At 42.1% G+C, this 17,731-nt stretch overlaps 1 protein-coding gene across 1 annotated transcript; it reads left to right on the forward strand.

Moving 5' to 3' along the window:
- The first annotated feature begins 1,802 nt into the window (after positions 1-1,802).
- On the forward strand, positions 1,803-16,698 carry spdef (SAM pointed domain containing ets transcription factor). Its single transcript, XM_088337257.1, has 7 exons — positions 1,803-1,918; positions 3,756-3,853; positions 5,015-5,423; positions 12,760-12,957; positions 13,027-13,074; positions 14,826-14,960; positions 16,311-16,698. Exons 2-7 carry the CDS (start codon positions 3,836-3,838, stop codon positions 16,487-16,489), a joined length of 987 nt encoding a protein of 328 aa, XP_088193383.1. The 5' UTR covers positions 1,803-1,918; positions 3,756-3,835; the 3' UTR covers positions 16,490-16,698.
- The last annotated feature ends 1,033 nt before the right edge of the window (positions 16,699-17,731 follow it).

The following is a 17,731-nucleotide window of genomic DNA, read 5'->3' on the forward strand; positions in this document are numbered from 1 at the left end:
AACAGGGCACATGTGCTCTGCGAAGCACCTCTTTATTGCTGATAAGACGTTGGCGGGCGCCTTCCTGAATAACACCTGTGTCAGGTACACACTGCTTCCATATTACAACACTTGCACCACAGCTGAAGTTCATAAAAACAAACTCAGGACAAACTTGCGTGGACGGCAGTGTTGGGCTCGTTACTGGAAAAAAAAAGTCAATAGTGTCATGTCCAGCATGGTCGCCGTGGCGACCGGCTGGCCCCGCCCCATTGGCTGTAGCAGATTTTCTAATTCGCGTGTGTGCTTCTTAAGGGCGGGTTTTGGGGATTGCCGGTTGCGGGTTCATTGCATTACTTTGCATTATTCTGTTCTGTTTGACTTGAGGAAACCTGTACTTGCCCGTTCCGAGTAAAAGCCTGTTTTGTGAGTATTCCTAGTCTAAGTTCCTGTTTGCCTGTAAGCCTGTTTTTGTTTTTGTCCCTGAGTGTTGGACGACTTTTATTTCCTTAATAAAAGTAACTGATCGTTAACGCGAATGAGTTCACCCTTCCTGCCTCCTGCCTCCGATCTGGTCGGGTCTCGTGACAAATAGTTACAGTTACTAGTTCACAGCTCACGATTCACAGATCCCTTAACCGCCTGGGCCGTTGGGGAATCAATGAGTACACATCTCTGGACAGCTTTCTCCACTGCTATCGGTTACTGGCCTGTTATTGGGTCCTGGCAAAGTTGGTACCAGTCCATTGGCACCAGTTCTTGTTCTTCATACCCAGGGTTGGGTAGGGTTACTTTAACTGGATTACTTTCAATTACTTTTGGATTCCTCCAATACCAAATTATTAACAACGGCAAAAATGATTTTGGCAAGCTGTTTGGATTTATTTTCATTTTGTTTCTGTCGCATTTTATGTTAGTTTTGCCCGGAGATCAAAGAGATCAAAGCCAGGAGAGAAAGCTTACCACGTGTTGTGAGTCATAATGTTATTCATGTTTAGTTTCTTTTGTCTTTTATTAGCGGCAGTAGCTCAGGAGTTAGAGAGCTCGTCTTGGGATCGAGAGATCGCAGTTCGAATCCCGGCTCCTCCGTGTTACATGTCGAAGTGTCCTTGGGTAAGACACTGAACCCCTAATGCCCCCAGTAAGCAGGTTAGCGCCTTCCATGGCTGCAAGACCGCTATTGGGAAATGTGGAGCACATTGTAAAGCGCTTTGGGAAGTCATTGACTTGAAAAGCGCTAAATGCAGATCATTTCATTTCATTTCATATTTGGTATTGGAGTAATCCAAAAGTAATTGAAAGTAATCCAGTTAAAGTAACCCTACCCAACCCTGCTCATGACATAAAATAGTAATCGCGTTCTTTTGTAACATCTCACTCTTAACAGCTGGTGCCATCCTAAAAAATGACCCGAGAAACAAAACAAAACAAACACAACAAAGTTTTTATCACATTGTGAAGCAAAAACATTCCGGCACGTAACGTGAGCCGAGTTTGATTAAAAAAACTCCAGCTGACAGCGAAGCCACGAGGCCACTGTGTTGACGGTACCTTGAAAGTGAAACGGCTGGAGAGGGCTGCAGCGGGTCAGTGGCCCCCCAGGACTGCGACCATTCGGTACCATTGACCCACAAATTTAACTCAATACGGTTTGCCCCTTGCCAGCCTGCAGCACAGTGTGGGCTTGGACCCTCTTCAGACTCAAACAGAACCCCAACCCAACCGATAAGATTGTCTTTTTCAAGGCTTCAAGACGGGGCTTCGTTTTTGTGGCTCATCCTGTGGAACTCTTCGATGGACCTCGTCTCCGAACGGTTCGGCAGCAGAATCGCAGATTTGCCACAACAGATTTTGATGGATCTTATTTAGGACCTTCCTTTATAAAACAGAGCTCATTTCAAACTTTTAAGGAACTCAAACAACCTTCGAGGATTTTTTTGTGAGTATTTGTAGATCATTGTGGATGAGACATTTGAGAAAATCATTTATAATCGAATTATATTGGAATTTTTAATTAAATTCATGAAAAAAAAACGTAAAATATATTGCCAGAACTATTACAAAATCAATTTAGAATATGTGATTTTGAAAGAGCAAGTTGACCTTCAATTCTTCATTGTATGTTAAAAGCAATGTTCCCTGTAATTTTCCACGGGTCTGAGTGGGTGAGCAACGCTTGAAACAACAGTGAGCAACGGCAATCCCAAGTGTGGCAACTAAATTATTATCAAACATGTCAAAAACTTGACATCAAGTTACATTTTGCTGAGTTTCCGGCAATGCAAAATTATTTTTCTTTTTTGAATGAATTGACTCATGTACTATTGCAAAGCTTGTACGGCCTACAAACGTCGTTTGGTCTTACAATTCTTTCACAAGATTTCCATTTCTTTTTATTTCCTGACATATTTTGTCGCATAATATTAACATTTTTGGGGGCTTATTGAGTCAGTTGTAAGATACAGAACTGTACTTAATCACATTTTTTAGTGTAAGTACAATGTTGGCAACATGATTGACTTGATATAATTGTAAACTATTTGAATGCAACACAAACTTTTTCTTCTTTTTTTCCGTGTTTTTTTCCACTTTTTAAAAAATTCCTTCCAAAAAAATCTCATTGTGTTTATTTTTTCCCAGCTGTTACTTTTTTATTTTTGTTCTCTATTTACTTTTTTCCTACCTTTCTTTCTTTTCTTTTTTCTGTCTTTTTTCTAAAATTTTCCTTCTTTTTTTCTCAGCTTCTCACTACTTTTTCATTTTGGTATTTTTTTCTTTTTTGTTCTATTCCCCCCTTCCTTTAAGTCATTTTGTGCATACTTTTACATAATATTTGGTCATGTTGGGATTAAAGAAGCAAAAACAACCTGAAGAGCCGTTTAGGATCCGAAAGAGCCGGTTCCTTTTAGTGAGCCGAAGAAGCCGGTTCTCGACAAACTCTACTAACTTTACTCAACTTCGTTCTACTTCGACTCGACTTCAAAATACCGCATTTAGGACACAACGTCAGGGGAACCTGTGTATTTTTACCTTCATGCACTGTAACTTTGACTTAAGTCGCTTCTTAATTAATAATTTTGAGCCCTGATTTTTGTGCGCTGGCTAGATTTTCTTGCGCGCTGAGAATGTGCGAGCAGTGCGCAATTGCGCACGCGCGCAGTTTAGAGGGGACACTGGTTAAAAGTATGCAAAAGTAAATTTATCAATTGGTTTATTTTCATGTTGGGGAACATGTTGATTATCTTTGTGCCAGGGAATTTTCAACCCAGTGACAAGACCAATGCCGTCTCACATCAAACTCACATCAATGAAAAACTCCCCCTACATATGGACAGTGTGATATGTTTGTAGTTTAGTAGACATTCAAAATAAGGAGAGAAGACAATGAAATCATTTGAACTTGCAAGGAGAACAGGAGGGGAATGTATGAGAAAAATCCCTCACGTTGCTAAATTCCAAATATGTTCTAAAAACATTAGCCTACGTCCTTTATTTTTATTTTATCTATTAGGTTAAAAAAATCAGATCTGCAACAAATCGTGCGGAGATTAGAAAACTGCAACATGATTGGCTGAATGTGAAATGCAGGACAACCCGTCTAAAGAACTCACTACAGACACTTTATCACACTACAGTTTAAACTGGACCATACTTTGACTATTCTTGCACTACAGTCACTTTCAACTGTGTTTTATCTTATTCTTATCTTATTGCCTTAACTCATCTTAAGTTAATCTTGTTTTTTTATCTTTATAACAATCTTAATATTCTACCAGGGGCGGCAGTGGCTCAGGAAGTAGAGCGCTCGTTTTGGGATCAAGAAATCGCAGTTCGAATCCCGGTTCCTCCGTGTTACATGTCGAAGTGTCCTTGGGTAAGACACTGAACCCCTAATACCCCCAACAAGCAGGTTAGCGCTTTACATGGCTGCACGGCCGCTATTGGGAAATGTGGAGCACACTGTAAAGCGCTTTGGGAAGTCTTGACTTGAAAAGCGCTATAGAAATGATAGTGACCAGGGTTGGGTAGGGTTACTTTAACTTGATTACTTTCAATGACTTTTGGATTACTCCAATACTAAATATGCTAATAAAAGACAAAAGAAACTAAATATGAATACAATTATTAAATTTTGTGCAGGCTTGGGGAGTAACGGAACACATGGAACGGCAAAAATGATGTTGGCGAGCTGTTTGGATTTATTTTCATTTTGTTTCTGTCGCATTTTATGTTAGTTTTGCCGGAGATTAAAGAGATCAAAGCCAGGAGAGAAAGCTTACCACGTGTTGTGAGTCATCATTGTATTCATATTTAGTTTATTTTGTCTTTCATTAGCATATTTGGTATTGGAGTAATCCAAAAGTAATTGAAAGTAATCAAGTTAAAGTAACCCTACCCAACCCTGATAGTGGCAATGCTGTGAACTGTGCATACTAGTCAAAATAATGATATCCTATGCAGTCTCCTTTGCAAGTGTTCAACAAGTACTATTGAACTGTTTGGAAATGAGAGGCCTGTGACAAGTATTTTTTATCAGGTTAATAATTTTTGGCTTCCATGGTCATTTAATTTTTTTAGATGACACGTCGCAATCGGGGCAGCACGGCGGTGGTTAGCACGTGTGCGGCACATTTCTAAGGTCTTGGGAACCTCCTGTGTGGGTTAAAATCCAGCTACCGGACTTCCTGTGCGGAGTTTGTATGTTCTCCCCGTGCTTGCGTGGGTTTTCTCCGGCACTCCGGTTTCCTCCCACATTCCAAAGACATGCATTTCAGGTGGATTGGCTGGTCCAAATTGTCCCTAGGTGTGAATGAGCGAGTGAGTTGTCTGTCCCTGTGTTCCCTGCGATTGGCTGGCAACCAGTTCAGGGTGTGTCCCCTGCCCACTGCCCGGTGATTGTTGGGATGGGCTCCAGCACCCCCGCGACCCTACTGAGGATAAGCGGTGCAGCTAATGAGATGAGATGAGATCACGTTGCAATTGACCTAAATTGGGCCATAGCTTGACTGCTGCTGTCCATTTGTTCTGTTTACAGGTGTCCACTATGTCAAATTCTATTGGAAGTATATCAGAAATCACACTTTACAGCCCCCGTATCAGCTTGCCAGAAGGCTCCCTGACCATTTTGGAACGGAACAGGGACCTGGGAGAAGAGTGGGACCTGGGGGACTCCAAAACCAATGGCATGCCGGGTCTCTATCTGCCCTGCTTTGACATGCTAGCTACGGAGGATGCGGCTTGGCTGGTCAAGGAGTCCGAGCCCTCCCCGAACATGGCCCGTTTGGAGACGCATCGGGAGGAACCGGAGCAGTGTCCGGTCATCGACAGTCAGGGGGTTAGTGGCGCCGAGGAAGAGCACTCTCTGGAACAAGTACAGAGCATGGTGGTGGGCGAAGTGCTGAAGGACATTGAGACAGCATGCAAGTTGCTGAATATCACGCCAGGTAAGAGTGGTTTCCTATTATGAGCGCCTTCAAAGAGGTATACAGTGGAACCTCGGTTCTCGACCATAATCCGTTCCAGAACCCTGTTCGAAAACCGATTTGTTCGATCACCGAAATAATTTTTCCTATTAAAAATAATGTAAATCGTTTTAATCCGTTCCAACACCCTGAATGTTTACCTTGAATGTTTGACGTGTACATAAAGCTAACCCAAGCTAATCGTACGTTCACGTTATCGTAATCTTCCGTACGAAAGATTACGCTAACATGAACGTGTAAAAATAAAAAAAGGATTATGAATAGGATTTCTTATCTTTGGGGTGGACGGTGGGGAGAGAAAAATCATCAAAAGTTTTTCAACCTCTTCCAAAACTTGCGGCAGTTGCTTGCTCATAGCGCTAACTTCCTTAGCCGCACTCGATTTCACAGCCTTCTTATTCTTTACTATCGTACTGATAGTAGATTTAGCCATGCTGTATTCACTAGCAAGATCGGAAATTCGTACACCTCTCTCATATTTAGCTATTATGTCTTTCTTAAAGGCAATAGTTCGACGAACAACTTGTCTTTTTTCACCTGTCCTGCTTGCACCGACCTTCTTCGGAGGCATAATTAGGGGCTAAAACACCCGTACGCCGCTCAGCATCGCACCCTAGCGTACCGGCGTTCGAACTCCGACAGCGAAGCAAGAATTTCTCGAAATTTTTGGTCGAACACCGTTTTGTCCGAACTGAGAGGCGTTCGAAAACCGAGGTTCCACTGTACTCTTAAACCCAAGCCCAAAGTCGGGTATGAAATGTCAAGCATTACATTTTTTTTTAGACTAGAATAGAAAATACCTTTATTGTCATTGTTACAAAATGGGTTAACATATTGTGACAACGAAATTGGGCATGACACTCCAGTTTCACACATTCACAGTGAGGTAAAAAAGCCAAGAAGATAAAGGAACAGAGAAGATGAGGTTATAAAACAAGGAGGATAAGGTTATAGTTATAATTAACACAATATTTACACAAGAAATGTCGACATGTGGGATGTTACATACAGTTTGGTATCGTAATACAGTTTGGTATCGTAAGGGTTTGTGGAATTATGCATTTGGTGCAAAAATAGTCATCATAGTGTAGGGTTAGGCCAGCCTTTTTTATTATTATCCATCTATCATTGACTTCTTTGTTTCTCTGCCTCTCTCTTTTAAATAAAGTGCTGCGCTAGATTCTTAAAGACGTACTGCTACTGTGGCTTGAACCGGTAAAAATGACGGATGGCCTTGAAATTTTAAAAGTGCTGTACAGATTTTCAACGTTTGTCACCCTCTGCTGCCATCTCTTGGCTTAAAGTCATGATCATAAACTCAGCCAGTTGATTCGTTATTAGCGTGCAGGTACATGAATTTCTCGGAAAAAACTTGAACTAGAATTTTTTTGATTAAACTCTTCTTTTTTCCATCTTTTGTGGTGTTTGTGTTGGCGTTTATACTGTATTTGAAACATGCCGGTTCTTACTTTTACATTTTTAATGCTACACTAACAAAAAAACTGTGATGACAGGGATGAAGTCACTCGACATATCCCCCCTAATTCCCTCCCACCCTTTCCTTCCACCTAATGTGTTGCGAGCAGGGTTGGGTAGGGTTACTTCAACTTGATTACTTTCAATTACTTTTGGATTACTCCAATACCAAATATGCTAAAAAAAGACAAAAGAAACTAAATATGAATAAAATGACGAAATTTTGTGCAGGCTTGGGGAGTAACGGAACACATGGAACGGCAAAAATGATGTCGGCAAGCTGTTTGGATTTATTTTCATTTTGTTTTTGTCGCATTTTTTGTTAGTTTTGCCGGAGATCAAAGAGATCAAAGCCAGGAGAGAAGGCTTACCATGTGTCGTGAGTCATCATTTTATTCATATTTAGTTTATTTTTTCTTTTATTAGCATATCTGGTATTGGAGTAATCTAAAAGTAATTGAAAGTAATCCAGTTAAAGTAACCCCACCCAACCCTGTTCATGATAGAGAAAATATTTTACTTACAACTTCTTAAGGACACCTCAAACAGCGTACCCCACCTTTAAAGAATATAAAGAACATAAATGTTTTTTAACTTAAATTCTGTAACAAAAGACAGGCTTTTTTGTTATCATAAATAGCCTCTACACCTCCCGAGTCCTCACAAAAATTATGAAATTTGGGGTTTGCCTCAGGCTCAGTCGTGCAAGTCAAGTTACTTGGTCGGGTTTGGGCTAGGTCAGGCTTTAATACCCGCGGGCCTGGGTCGGGTTGGGTTGGATTTTTTGGGGGCGGCAGTAGCTCAGGAGGTAGAGCGCTCGTCTTGGGATCAAGGGATCCCAGTTCGAATCCCGGCTCGTCCGTGTTACATGTTGAAGTGTCCTTGGGTAAGACACTGAACCCCTAATACCCCCAATAAGAAGGTTACATGGCTGCAAGGCCGCTATTGGGAAATGTGGAGCACATTGTGAAGCGCTTTGGGAAGTCATTGACTTGAAAAGCGCTATATAAATGCAGATCAAAAAATTTTTAGGCCCTATCTTACCACTGCGCCTTTACCAGATGTGCACCTGGCTTCCTCTCATCTCTTTCCTTGAGGTGCACATCCTGAGTCGAGGGGATATCCCCTCCCCTAACTGACAAAGTATTGTAACAAAGGGGTTTCCTAAACATAAGTTAGTGGTTCTTAGCTGCAAAGGGCATATTTATTCGGTGATATTTAAGCTACTGGAACTTACTTAGTCCCAAAACCAACACAGCACATTGTGCATGACAGATCTGCTTCATCATATCCCGAGTGTTTGCCCGCACCAGGATGCGTTTAATCCTGACCTTTGCATCGCTTCTGTCGGGTCGTGACGGCAGCGTTCATGGTGTACACAGTGCGGTGTGGGTGAGGCTTCCCCAAACAGCAGTCAGGGTGTTTCGACGCTTGTGTACGCTGTCATAAAAGCCTCGTCATAAACCCTGTTGACTTTGCAGCTAGCGTCTCGAGACAGGAGTTGTCAGAAAAGATCAACCAAATTGGTTATTCCAGCTGTCGCGTTCTCATCATCCCTGGTTGAGTGAATTGTTGTTTTTCATTGTTGCTATTTGGTTTAGTTTCTTGCTAGTTTCTTGATTAAATACTCAATAGTTTAATTTCAAAATTGCATTTTGTCAAGTTTTAAATCAAATACTGTACAAACAAGTAACAAGGGAAGTCCATATACAGCAAAATATCCCCTTGGTAAATAATAAATCATTCAAATCTCTCTCACTCACTCACTCACTCACTCACTCACTCACTCACTCACTCACTCACTCACAACAAGTCGAATGTGCAGTCAACTAACTGACTGACTGGCTGACTGACTTATTTTTTACCACCCTGGCCAGTAGAATAACCAAAAAACAATTAATAAACAATTTAATGTAATGATCTTCTCTACTTATTCACTAACTAATTATCGGGCTAACGAATAATTAACTAGCTAGTTACCTACCTGCCTGCCTACCTACCTACCTACCTACCTACCTACCTACCTGCCTGTCTGTCTGTCTGTCTGTCTTTCTGTCTGTATGTCTGTCTGTCTGTCTGTCTGTCTGTATGTCTGCCTGCCTACCTACCTACCTACTTACCTACCTACCTACCTACCTACCTACCTACCTACCCACCAACCTACCTGCCTACTTACCTACCTACCTGCCTACCTACCTACCTACCTACCTACCTACCTACCTACCTACCTACCTACCCACCAACCTACCTGCCTACTTACCTACCTACCTGCCTACCTACCTACCTACCTACCTACCTACCTACCTACCTACCTACCTACCTACCTACCTACCTACCCACCAACCTGCCTCCCTACCTACCTACCTACCTACCTACCTACCTACCTACCTACGTACCTACCCACCTACCTACCTACCTACCTACCTACCTACCTACCTACCTACCTACCTACCTACCTACCTACCTACCTACTTACCTACCTACCTACCTACCTACCTACCTACCTGTCTGTCTTTTAGTCTTTCAGTCTGTCTGTCTGTCTGTCTGCCTGCCTGCCTACCTACCTACTTACCTACCTACCTACCTACCTACCTACACACCCACCAACCTACCTGCCTCCCTACCTACCTACCTACCTACCTACCTACCTACCTACCTACCTACCTACTTACCTACCTACCTATCTGTCTGTCTGTCTGTCTGTCTGTCTGTCTGTCTACCTACCTACCCACCTACCTACCTACCTATCTACCTACCTACCTATCTACCTATCTACCTATCTACCTATCTACCTATCTACCTATCTACCTATCTACCTACCTACCTGTCTGTCTGTCTGTCTGTCTGTCTGTCTGTCTGTCTGTCTGTCCATCTGCCTGCCTGCCTGCCTGTGTGCCTAACTAACTAACTAACTAACTAACTAACTAACTAACTAACTAACTAACTAACTAATTTCTTTCCATTCTTGCCTAAATACATGGGTACCCACAAGTAACTACCTACCTAACAAACACATTGAACAACTAAATAATTAAGAAATAACAGCATCGAGAACAAATACAGTCATGAATATAAAATAAAAAATGTTCGAGCACCTCTGACCTTTTTCAAGATGTTCCTTTATAAATCATTGGTTGTATCGTTCAGCAATTTTTGTTCTGCAAAAGAATATCTACAAAATATTGATGGAATTACGGTATATGAAATAAACATGGCAGGTGCACAAATTTGGGCACCCTAACAGAACATCTACATCAATATTTCATAGATATTTGTTTGCAGAAAAACACAGCAATATTTGAGAAGTGAAAGTCTATAGGATTTACATTAAGTGAACAATAATTACCGTAAATTCCGGACTATAGAGCGCACCTGATTATAAGCCGCACCCACTACATTTTAAGAGGAAAACCGATTTTGTACTTACACAAGCCGCACCTGTATATAAGCCGCATGCGCCCACATTAGAAAATGTAACACCAACACAAAATTAACCCAAACTCGATTTTAAGTCCCACGATTGAAACTGAATGTCCTTCATTGCGTCATGTGCCTTTCTTTTTGCATTTTGCATGATGAAGGTATGTTTCCGCTAATTTAATTTATGCACAAGCCAAGAAGTTGCAGTCTTCCTCGCCGCATATATTCCACCGGTCTAAATCTTACCTTTTGTACTCGAGCGCCGCTGGCGGCCGTTAGAAAAATGACATAAATTGGCTGCATCACTGAATAAGCCGCAGGGTTGAAAGTTTGGGAAAAAAGTAGCGGCTTATAGTCCAGAATTTACGGTACATACATAATAAACAAGGCATGTGCATTAATTTGGGCACCCCAACAGAACAATTATTGTACACTTTATGTAAATCCTATTAAATTACACTTCTCAAATAATGGTGTGTATGTCTTCAACATTTTATACATTTAACTGAAGATGCTAATCCGAACAACCCATCATCTATAACAGGGGTGTCAAAGTCATTTGAACTCGGGGGCCACACGATAGAACAAACATTCTGTCGGGGGCCGGACTAGTAGATTAAAAAGAAAGAAAAAGAGATAAAGAAATAAGGGAAAGAGGGAGGGAAAAGGAGAGAGGGCGGGACAAAGAAATAAAAAGAGAGAGAGGAAGAGAGCGTGAGAAACAAAAGCTAAAAAGTCGTGAGAGAGGGGGAAAAGAAAGGGAGAGGAAAAAAGAAATCCAAAGAGAATTAGAAAGACAGAAGGAGAGAAAAGAGAAAATAAAATGTGAAGGGTAGGAAGAGAGAAAGAGAAAACAGAGAAAAGGAAAAAAGGACGTTGGAGCAAAAGAGGTTAAAAGACACAGAGAGAGAGAAAGAGAGAGCAACAAAGGAAGAGAAAAAGAGAGACACAGAAAGTGAAAGAGACAGACACAGAGTGGGAGCAAAGGGGTGGAAAAGAAAGAGACAGAGAGAGAGAGAGAGAAATAAATACAAGTACAGTGTCTTTGTTCGAGGCAGCTGGCTTTGGCAACATCAAGTGGACATATTTCAACCTGCAGCTTGTTTTTCTCTTGCACTTCTCTAAGTGTTGTATCGCGGGCCGGATTCAATCCCTTAGCGGGCCTGATCTGGCCCGCGGGCCACCCGTTTGACACCTCTGCTCTATAAAGTAAAATCTTGAAAATGATCAGGGCTGCTTAATTTTTTTTGAAAAGACTGTAACCCCCTTAATAATGAACTGAATGGCTCCCGGTTAAGTACCAACACCCAAAAACAAATGACTACTAAACAATGGACTAACTCACCAACTCATAATATGAGTTGACCTGTTTGAAAATAAATAAGTGCTAAAACATGACTGAAATTTTGCACATTTGTTGATTTGATTGTTGTCTTGACCTTAAGTGCTAATTACAGTGGAACCTCGGTTCTCGACCATAATCTGTTCCAGAACCCTGTTCGAAAACCGATTTGTTCGATCACCGAAATCATTTTTCCCATTAAAAATAATGTAAGTCGTTTTAATCCGTTCCAACACCCTGACTGTTTACCTTGAATGTTTAACAGAAACATAAAGCTAACCCAGGCTAATCGTACGTTCGCGTTATCGTAATCTTCCGTACGAAAGATTACGCTAACTTGAACGTGTGAAAATAAAAAAATCAGGTCGTTTACAAGTCATTGAGCACCCGGGTCTCCACAACAAGTGGTGAGCAGTTCATTGGAAAGGGGGCTACGTTCCAACTCCCTCAATGTTGGGCTCCGTTCCAACAACCTGAATGTTTAACGTAAACATAAAACTAACCCAGGCTAATCGTACGTTTGCGTTATCGGAATCTTCCGTACGAAAGATTACGCTAACATGAACGTGAAAAAATAAAAAAAAAAGATAAAGAAAAGAATTATGAATAGGATTTCTTACCTTTGTGGTGGTCAGCAGAAGGCGCAGGCGGACATTGGGGTATTCCCTAGCCAGATCAGACACTCGCACACCTCCTTCATATTTTGTTATTATTTCTTTCTTAAATGCAATAGTTGTACGCACTACTTTTCTTTTTTCTTTTGCTGCTTGCACTGACTTTCTTCGGAGGCATAATTAGGGGCTAAAACACTTCGTACACCTATATTAAAAGCGAAAGCAAAACGAAGCACGTCCGAAAAGAGTGATCTACACCCGTACGCCGCTCATCATCGCACCCTAGCGTACGCACTCACGCATTACCGGCGTTCGAACTCCGATTTTTGAACCGAACAGCGAAGCAGGAATTTCTCGAAATTTTCGGTTGGACTCCGAATTGTTCGAACTGAGAGGCGTTCGAAAACCGAGGTTCCACTGTGTTTTATTGTGTTCATTGACTTAGACCCAATGGAATGGAACGTAAGCAACGTTCAGAAGTGGCTGCTGTGGACGGAGCACCTGTACCGGCTTCCTCATGCGGGCAGGACCTTTCAGGAGCTGACAGGGAAAGACCTGTGCGCCATGAGTGAGGACGACTTCCGGCAGCGTTCACCTCAGTGCGGAGACACCTTGTACGCGCATTTGGACATTTGGAAGTCAAGTGAGTTCACGATCCGATTCACATCACCGACACATATTCAGCCTCTAAAATAAAGACTTTTCTCAGCAGCTGCTTGGATGAAGGAGAGATGCACAGCTGGAGACAACAAAGCCTCCGGTACGTGGACAGACGCACATCAAAATCAAAATTGGGATTTGCATCTCTACCCGGGCAGCACGGTGGCGCAGTGGTTAGCGCGTGCGCAGCACAGTTCTGAGGTCATGGGTTCAAATCCAGCTACCAACTTTCCTGTGTGGAGTTTGCAGGTTCTCCCCGTGCTTGCGTGGGTTTCCTCCGGGCAGTCCAGTTTCCTCCCACATTCCAAAAACATGCTTGTCAGGTTAAATGGCCGGTTCAAATTGTCCCTAGGTGTGAATGAGTGAGCGAATTGTCTGTCCCTGTGTGCCCTGCGACTGGCTGGCAACCAGTTCAGGGTGTCCCCTGCCCACTGCCCGAAGATGGCTGGGATTGTCACAATCACCCAGATCGGGAACACCTGTGCTCAGGATTTGGCGCCAACAGCTGATTGGCGCACCCTGTCCATTTAAATCCTCAGCTTCCGGAAACAAGCTGTCTGATTGTACTATGCTACCTGTTGCCATCTGCTCAGAAAGCCCGTACCTCCGACTCTTTGCCTGCCTCCTGTTTTAATACTTGATCTCCGTTGCCGACCCGTTTCCGAATCTGCCTACGACCTGCCCTGCCCGTCTGATTCCTGATCACATTTCCAAACACTACGACGTCCTTCTTCTCCAGCCCCGACCAACAACACGATGATTCCGCCTGTCCGCGACCATTCCCGCCAAGCCTTCGCCCGCCTGTCAAGCTTCATCAATCTGTCAAACAACGGATCGAAGAATCACGCCTTGTCATTCCTTCCTCCCAATAAAAACCAAGAAACGAGTGCAAGTGATCTCAGTTTTCCTTCTGTCCCGCCTGACAGGGATGGTCTCCAGCACTGTTGCCATGTCGCCCAATTGGCCCCGCCCGTGTTGGGCCCTACTGAGGATAAGCGGTACAGATAATGGATGGATGGATGGCATCTCTACCCTTTTTGTGGCTTGATGTGTAATCAAATGTTTATTCTGTATCTGAGTCAATAACAAGAATAAACAACTGACTATACAACTAACTCAGTAACTTCTTTGGCCCAATAAACAAACTAGAACTAACCAAGAGGCCCTATGACTGTTTGTCAGACTGATCAAGCAAAAAAATAAACAAGTGAGATGCCTAGCTAACTAACTAACTTACTAACTAACTAACAGAAAGACTGAAGAACTCACCAGCCATCTCAAGCAAAAATAAGCAATTCGAAAAATAACTTCCCAAAGCGCTTTACAGCGTGCTTCACATTTCCCAATAGCGGCCGTGCAACCATATGAGGCGCTAACCTGCTTATTGGGGGTATTAGGGGTTCAGTGTCTTACCCAAGGACACTTCGACATGTAACACGGAGGAGCTGGGATTCGAACTGCGATCTTTTGATCCCAAGACGAGCGCTCTACATCCTGAGCCACTGCTCTCCTTCTGTCTTTCTATTCTATTTCCTCTCCCTTTCTTTTCCCCTTCTCTCACGACTTTTTATCTTTTGTTTCTCCCTCTCTTTCCCTCTTTCTCTTTTTCTTTCTTTGTCCCGCCCTCTCTCCTTTTCCCTCCCTCTTTCTCTTATTTCTTTATCTCTTTTTCTTTCTCTTTAATCTACTAGTCCGGCCCCCGACAGAATGTTTGTTCTATCATGTGGCCCCCGAGTTTGACACCCCTGATTTAGCACAAGGAGACCATATTTGTTTACTATTTTATGTATTGGAATTATTCATGAATAATTAAGACTTATTAATTTATAATTCACACTTTTAAACACGCAGGCGCTGAGGAGCTTTGGTCGGAAGCCGACTCTTCTTGTTCAGGACAACCGATCCACCTGTGGCAATTTCTTCGAGAGCTTCTGCTCAAACCTCACAACTACGGACGCTGCATCCGCTGGCTCAACAAAGACAAAGGTACAAAATTCGAAGACAAACACAAACAAAAATGTTAGTTGGAGCATGAGGACAGAGAGGAAAGAATGTTGTAAGTAGAGTCTTTGAATGTTGACAAAAGTACAAAAGGATAGGGGAGGGGAGGTTGGAGAGAGACTTTATGCTCATCATCATTTTTTTGTTAGTGTAGCATGAAAGTGGTAAAAGTAAGAAAAGGCCTGTTTCAAATACAGTCCAAGCGTCAACCCAAAACCCGAAATCCATCCATCCATCCATTATCCTCAGTAGGGTCGCGGGGGTGCTGGAGCCCATCCCAGCTATCTTCGGGCAGTGGGCAGGGGACACCCTGAACTGGTTGCCAGCCAATCGCAGGGCACACAGGGACAGACAATTTACCCGCTCATTCACACCTAGGGACAATTTGGACCGGCCAATTAACCTGACATGCATGTTTTTGGAAGGTGGGAGGAAACCGGAGTGCCCGGAGGAAACCCACGCAAGCACGGGGAGAACATGCAAATTCCACACAGGGGGTTCGAACCCACGAACTCAGAACTGTGCCGCACACCCGCTAACCACTGCGCCACTGTGCTGCCCCTAAACCCCAAATCGATGGAGAAAAAAAAAAGAGTTTTTACAAGCGTTTTTAAGAAATGCATTATGACTTTGACAATGACAAAGATTCAAATTCCGGACAGCATTTTTAAATTTGATATGGTATTTCATAATATTATAGAACATATAATCTAATATAGTATTATGACACACACACACACATATGTGTATATGCAGCAAGGCAGCGCAGTGGTTAGCGCGTGTGCGACACAGTTCTGTGGTCTTGAGATCAAACCTTCCTGTGCGGAGTTTGCATGTTCTCCCCGTGCTTGTGTGAGTTTCCTCCGGGCACTCCGGTTTCCTCCCACATTCCAAAAACATGTGTTGCAGGTTAATTGGTCGGTCCAAATTGTCACTAGGTGTGAATATAGAGATACATCTATTTTTTGTTTTCACAGTTTTGTGCCTTTGTTTAGGATTGTGATGGCCCTGAGGCAGAAGGTTTGTCTGAGCCTGTTTGTCCTAGTTTGGAAGAACCTGTAGCACCTACCAGAAGGCAATAGGTCAAGGAGTTGGTGGCCAGGGTGGGAATTTTCCTTTATGGTGTTAATGGCTCTGCTACAGTATCACAAGCCGGGAATGTCTTTTAAGCTGGGCAGACAGCAGCCAATGCTCTTTTGGGCCGTGTTTATCAATCTCTGTATGTTTTTCCTGTCCGCTGCCGTCCTCCCAGCATACACTTTTTGCTTATTAAGTCAATCACAATAGTTTTTTAATGTTTTTTAAGGTGCTAAGAACACACACTGTCCCTTTAAGGTATCTTTAAGATCGAGAATTCTGCGCATGTGGCTCGTTTGTGGGGCCTGAGGAAGAACCGGCCCGCTATGAACTACGACAAGCTGAGCCGCTCCATCCGACAGTACTACAAGAAAGGAATCATCCGGAAGCCCGACGTCTCCCAGAGGCTCGTTTACCAGTTTGTGCACCCCGTGTGACCCCGATACAGCAAAAAGGCCTCGTAAGCTCCGACTGTGCGTTTGCTTCCACTCCGGGCGTCGGGATTGTCTTCAGTACGAACTGCCATTTCATTTCTCTGTCTTTTATTGGGGTGTTAATTTGGAGTTCAGCCTCAGAGACCTGTTGCGGATTCAAATCGTGCTTCTCGAGTTGCCTGAAAACTCCTTACATTGATGTCATGAGTAAACAAACAAACACACAAAACAAACAGGCTCACAAACAAACCAACACACAAATAAACACACAAACATAAAAATAATGTATAAAAAATACTATCCTATTTTGCACATTTTAAGATTCTTGTTTTTCTCGAGTTAAAAATGAACATTAGTACTTTGATTGTCATTTTAAGGATTGTTATTCTTATTTCAGATTTTATTTTACTTTCCTTTTTAGTATTAAAATGTTAAAGAAGAACAATAGTCTTTAAAATGAGCAGAATTGTCTGTTATTGCCGTTGGAAGATCATTTTGGTATTTACATAAACACTAAATTTGTATACTGAGCTAAATGATCTACCATTAGCCATTCATGCTCTCATTTTTCAAGAAAAACATATTTGAAATATTCCTAAAAATGTATACCAAGAAACTTGAAAAACAATGAAAAATATCGTGAAAAAATGAATTACAGAAAAACATACGAAAAATGAACAGAATTATCCGACAAGTGTGATGGCAGATAATTTTGCTTGGTTTATAAATCAGTTTCTATTTCAGAAAGAAAATAATCTATCCACTGTTACGGATGGCAGAATCTTCCTAGAAAATACACAAAATAGGGAGAATTACTTGACATTACAAAAATCTTGTTTTTTTTTTCCTAAATAACAATCTTTTCATTTGTGTACATCATTTCTCTGCAGGTTGTTGACATCTAACATGTAAATCAAAGTACCCAAAGACATATTAATCCTTTGTTCTTGTAACTATGATTGAATTATTGTACATAAGATTGTATAATTTATGTAAAAAAATATCAAATTGGCATATGCAATGCTGTTTTTAAAATAGTGTCTTAACTGATAAAGTCACTGTGTGTGATTGTCCGGAGTCTTTACCATTAACAGGGTTGGGTGGGGTTACTTTAACTGGATTACTTTCAATTACTTTTGGATTACTCCAATAGCAAATATGCTAATAAAAGACAAAATAAACTAAATATGAATAAAATGATGACTCACAACACGTGGTAAGCTTTCTCACCTGGCTTTGATCTCT

This window comes from Urocampus carinirostris, chromosome 6, assembly GCF_059441175.1.
Source record: "Urocampus carinirostris isolate Australia breed hairy pipefish chromosome 6, RoL_Ucar_1.0, whole genome shotgun sequence".
NCBI lineage: Eukaryota > Metazoa > Chordata > Actinopteri > Syngnathiformes > Syngnathidae > Urocampus > Urocampus carinirostris.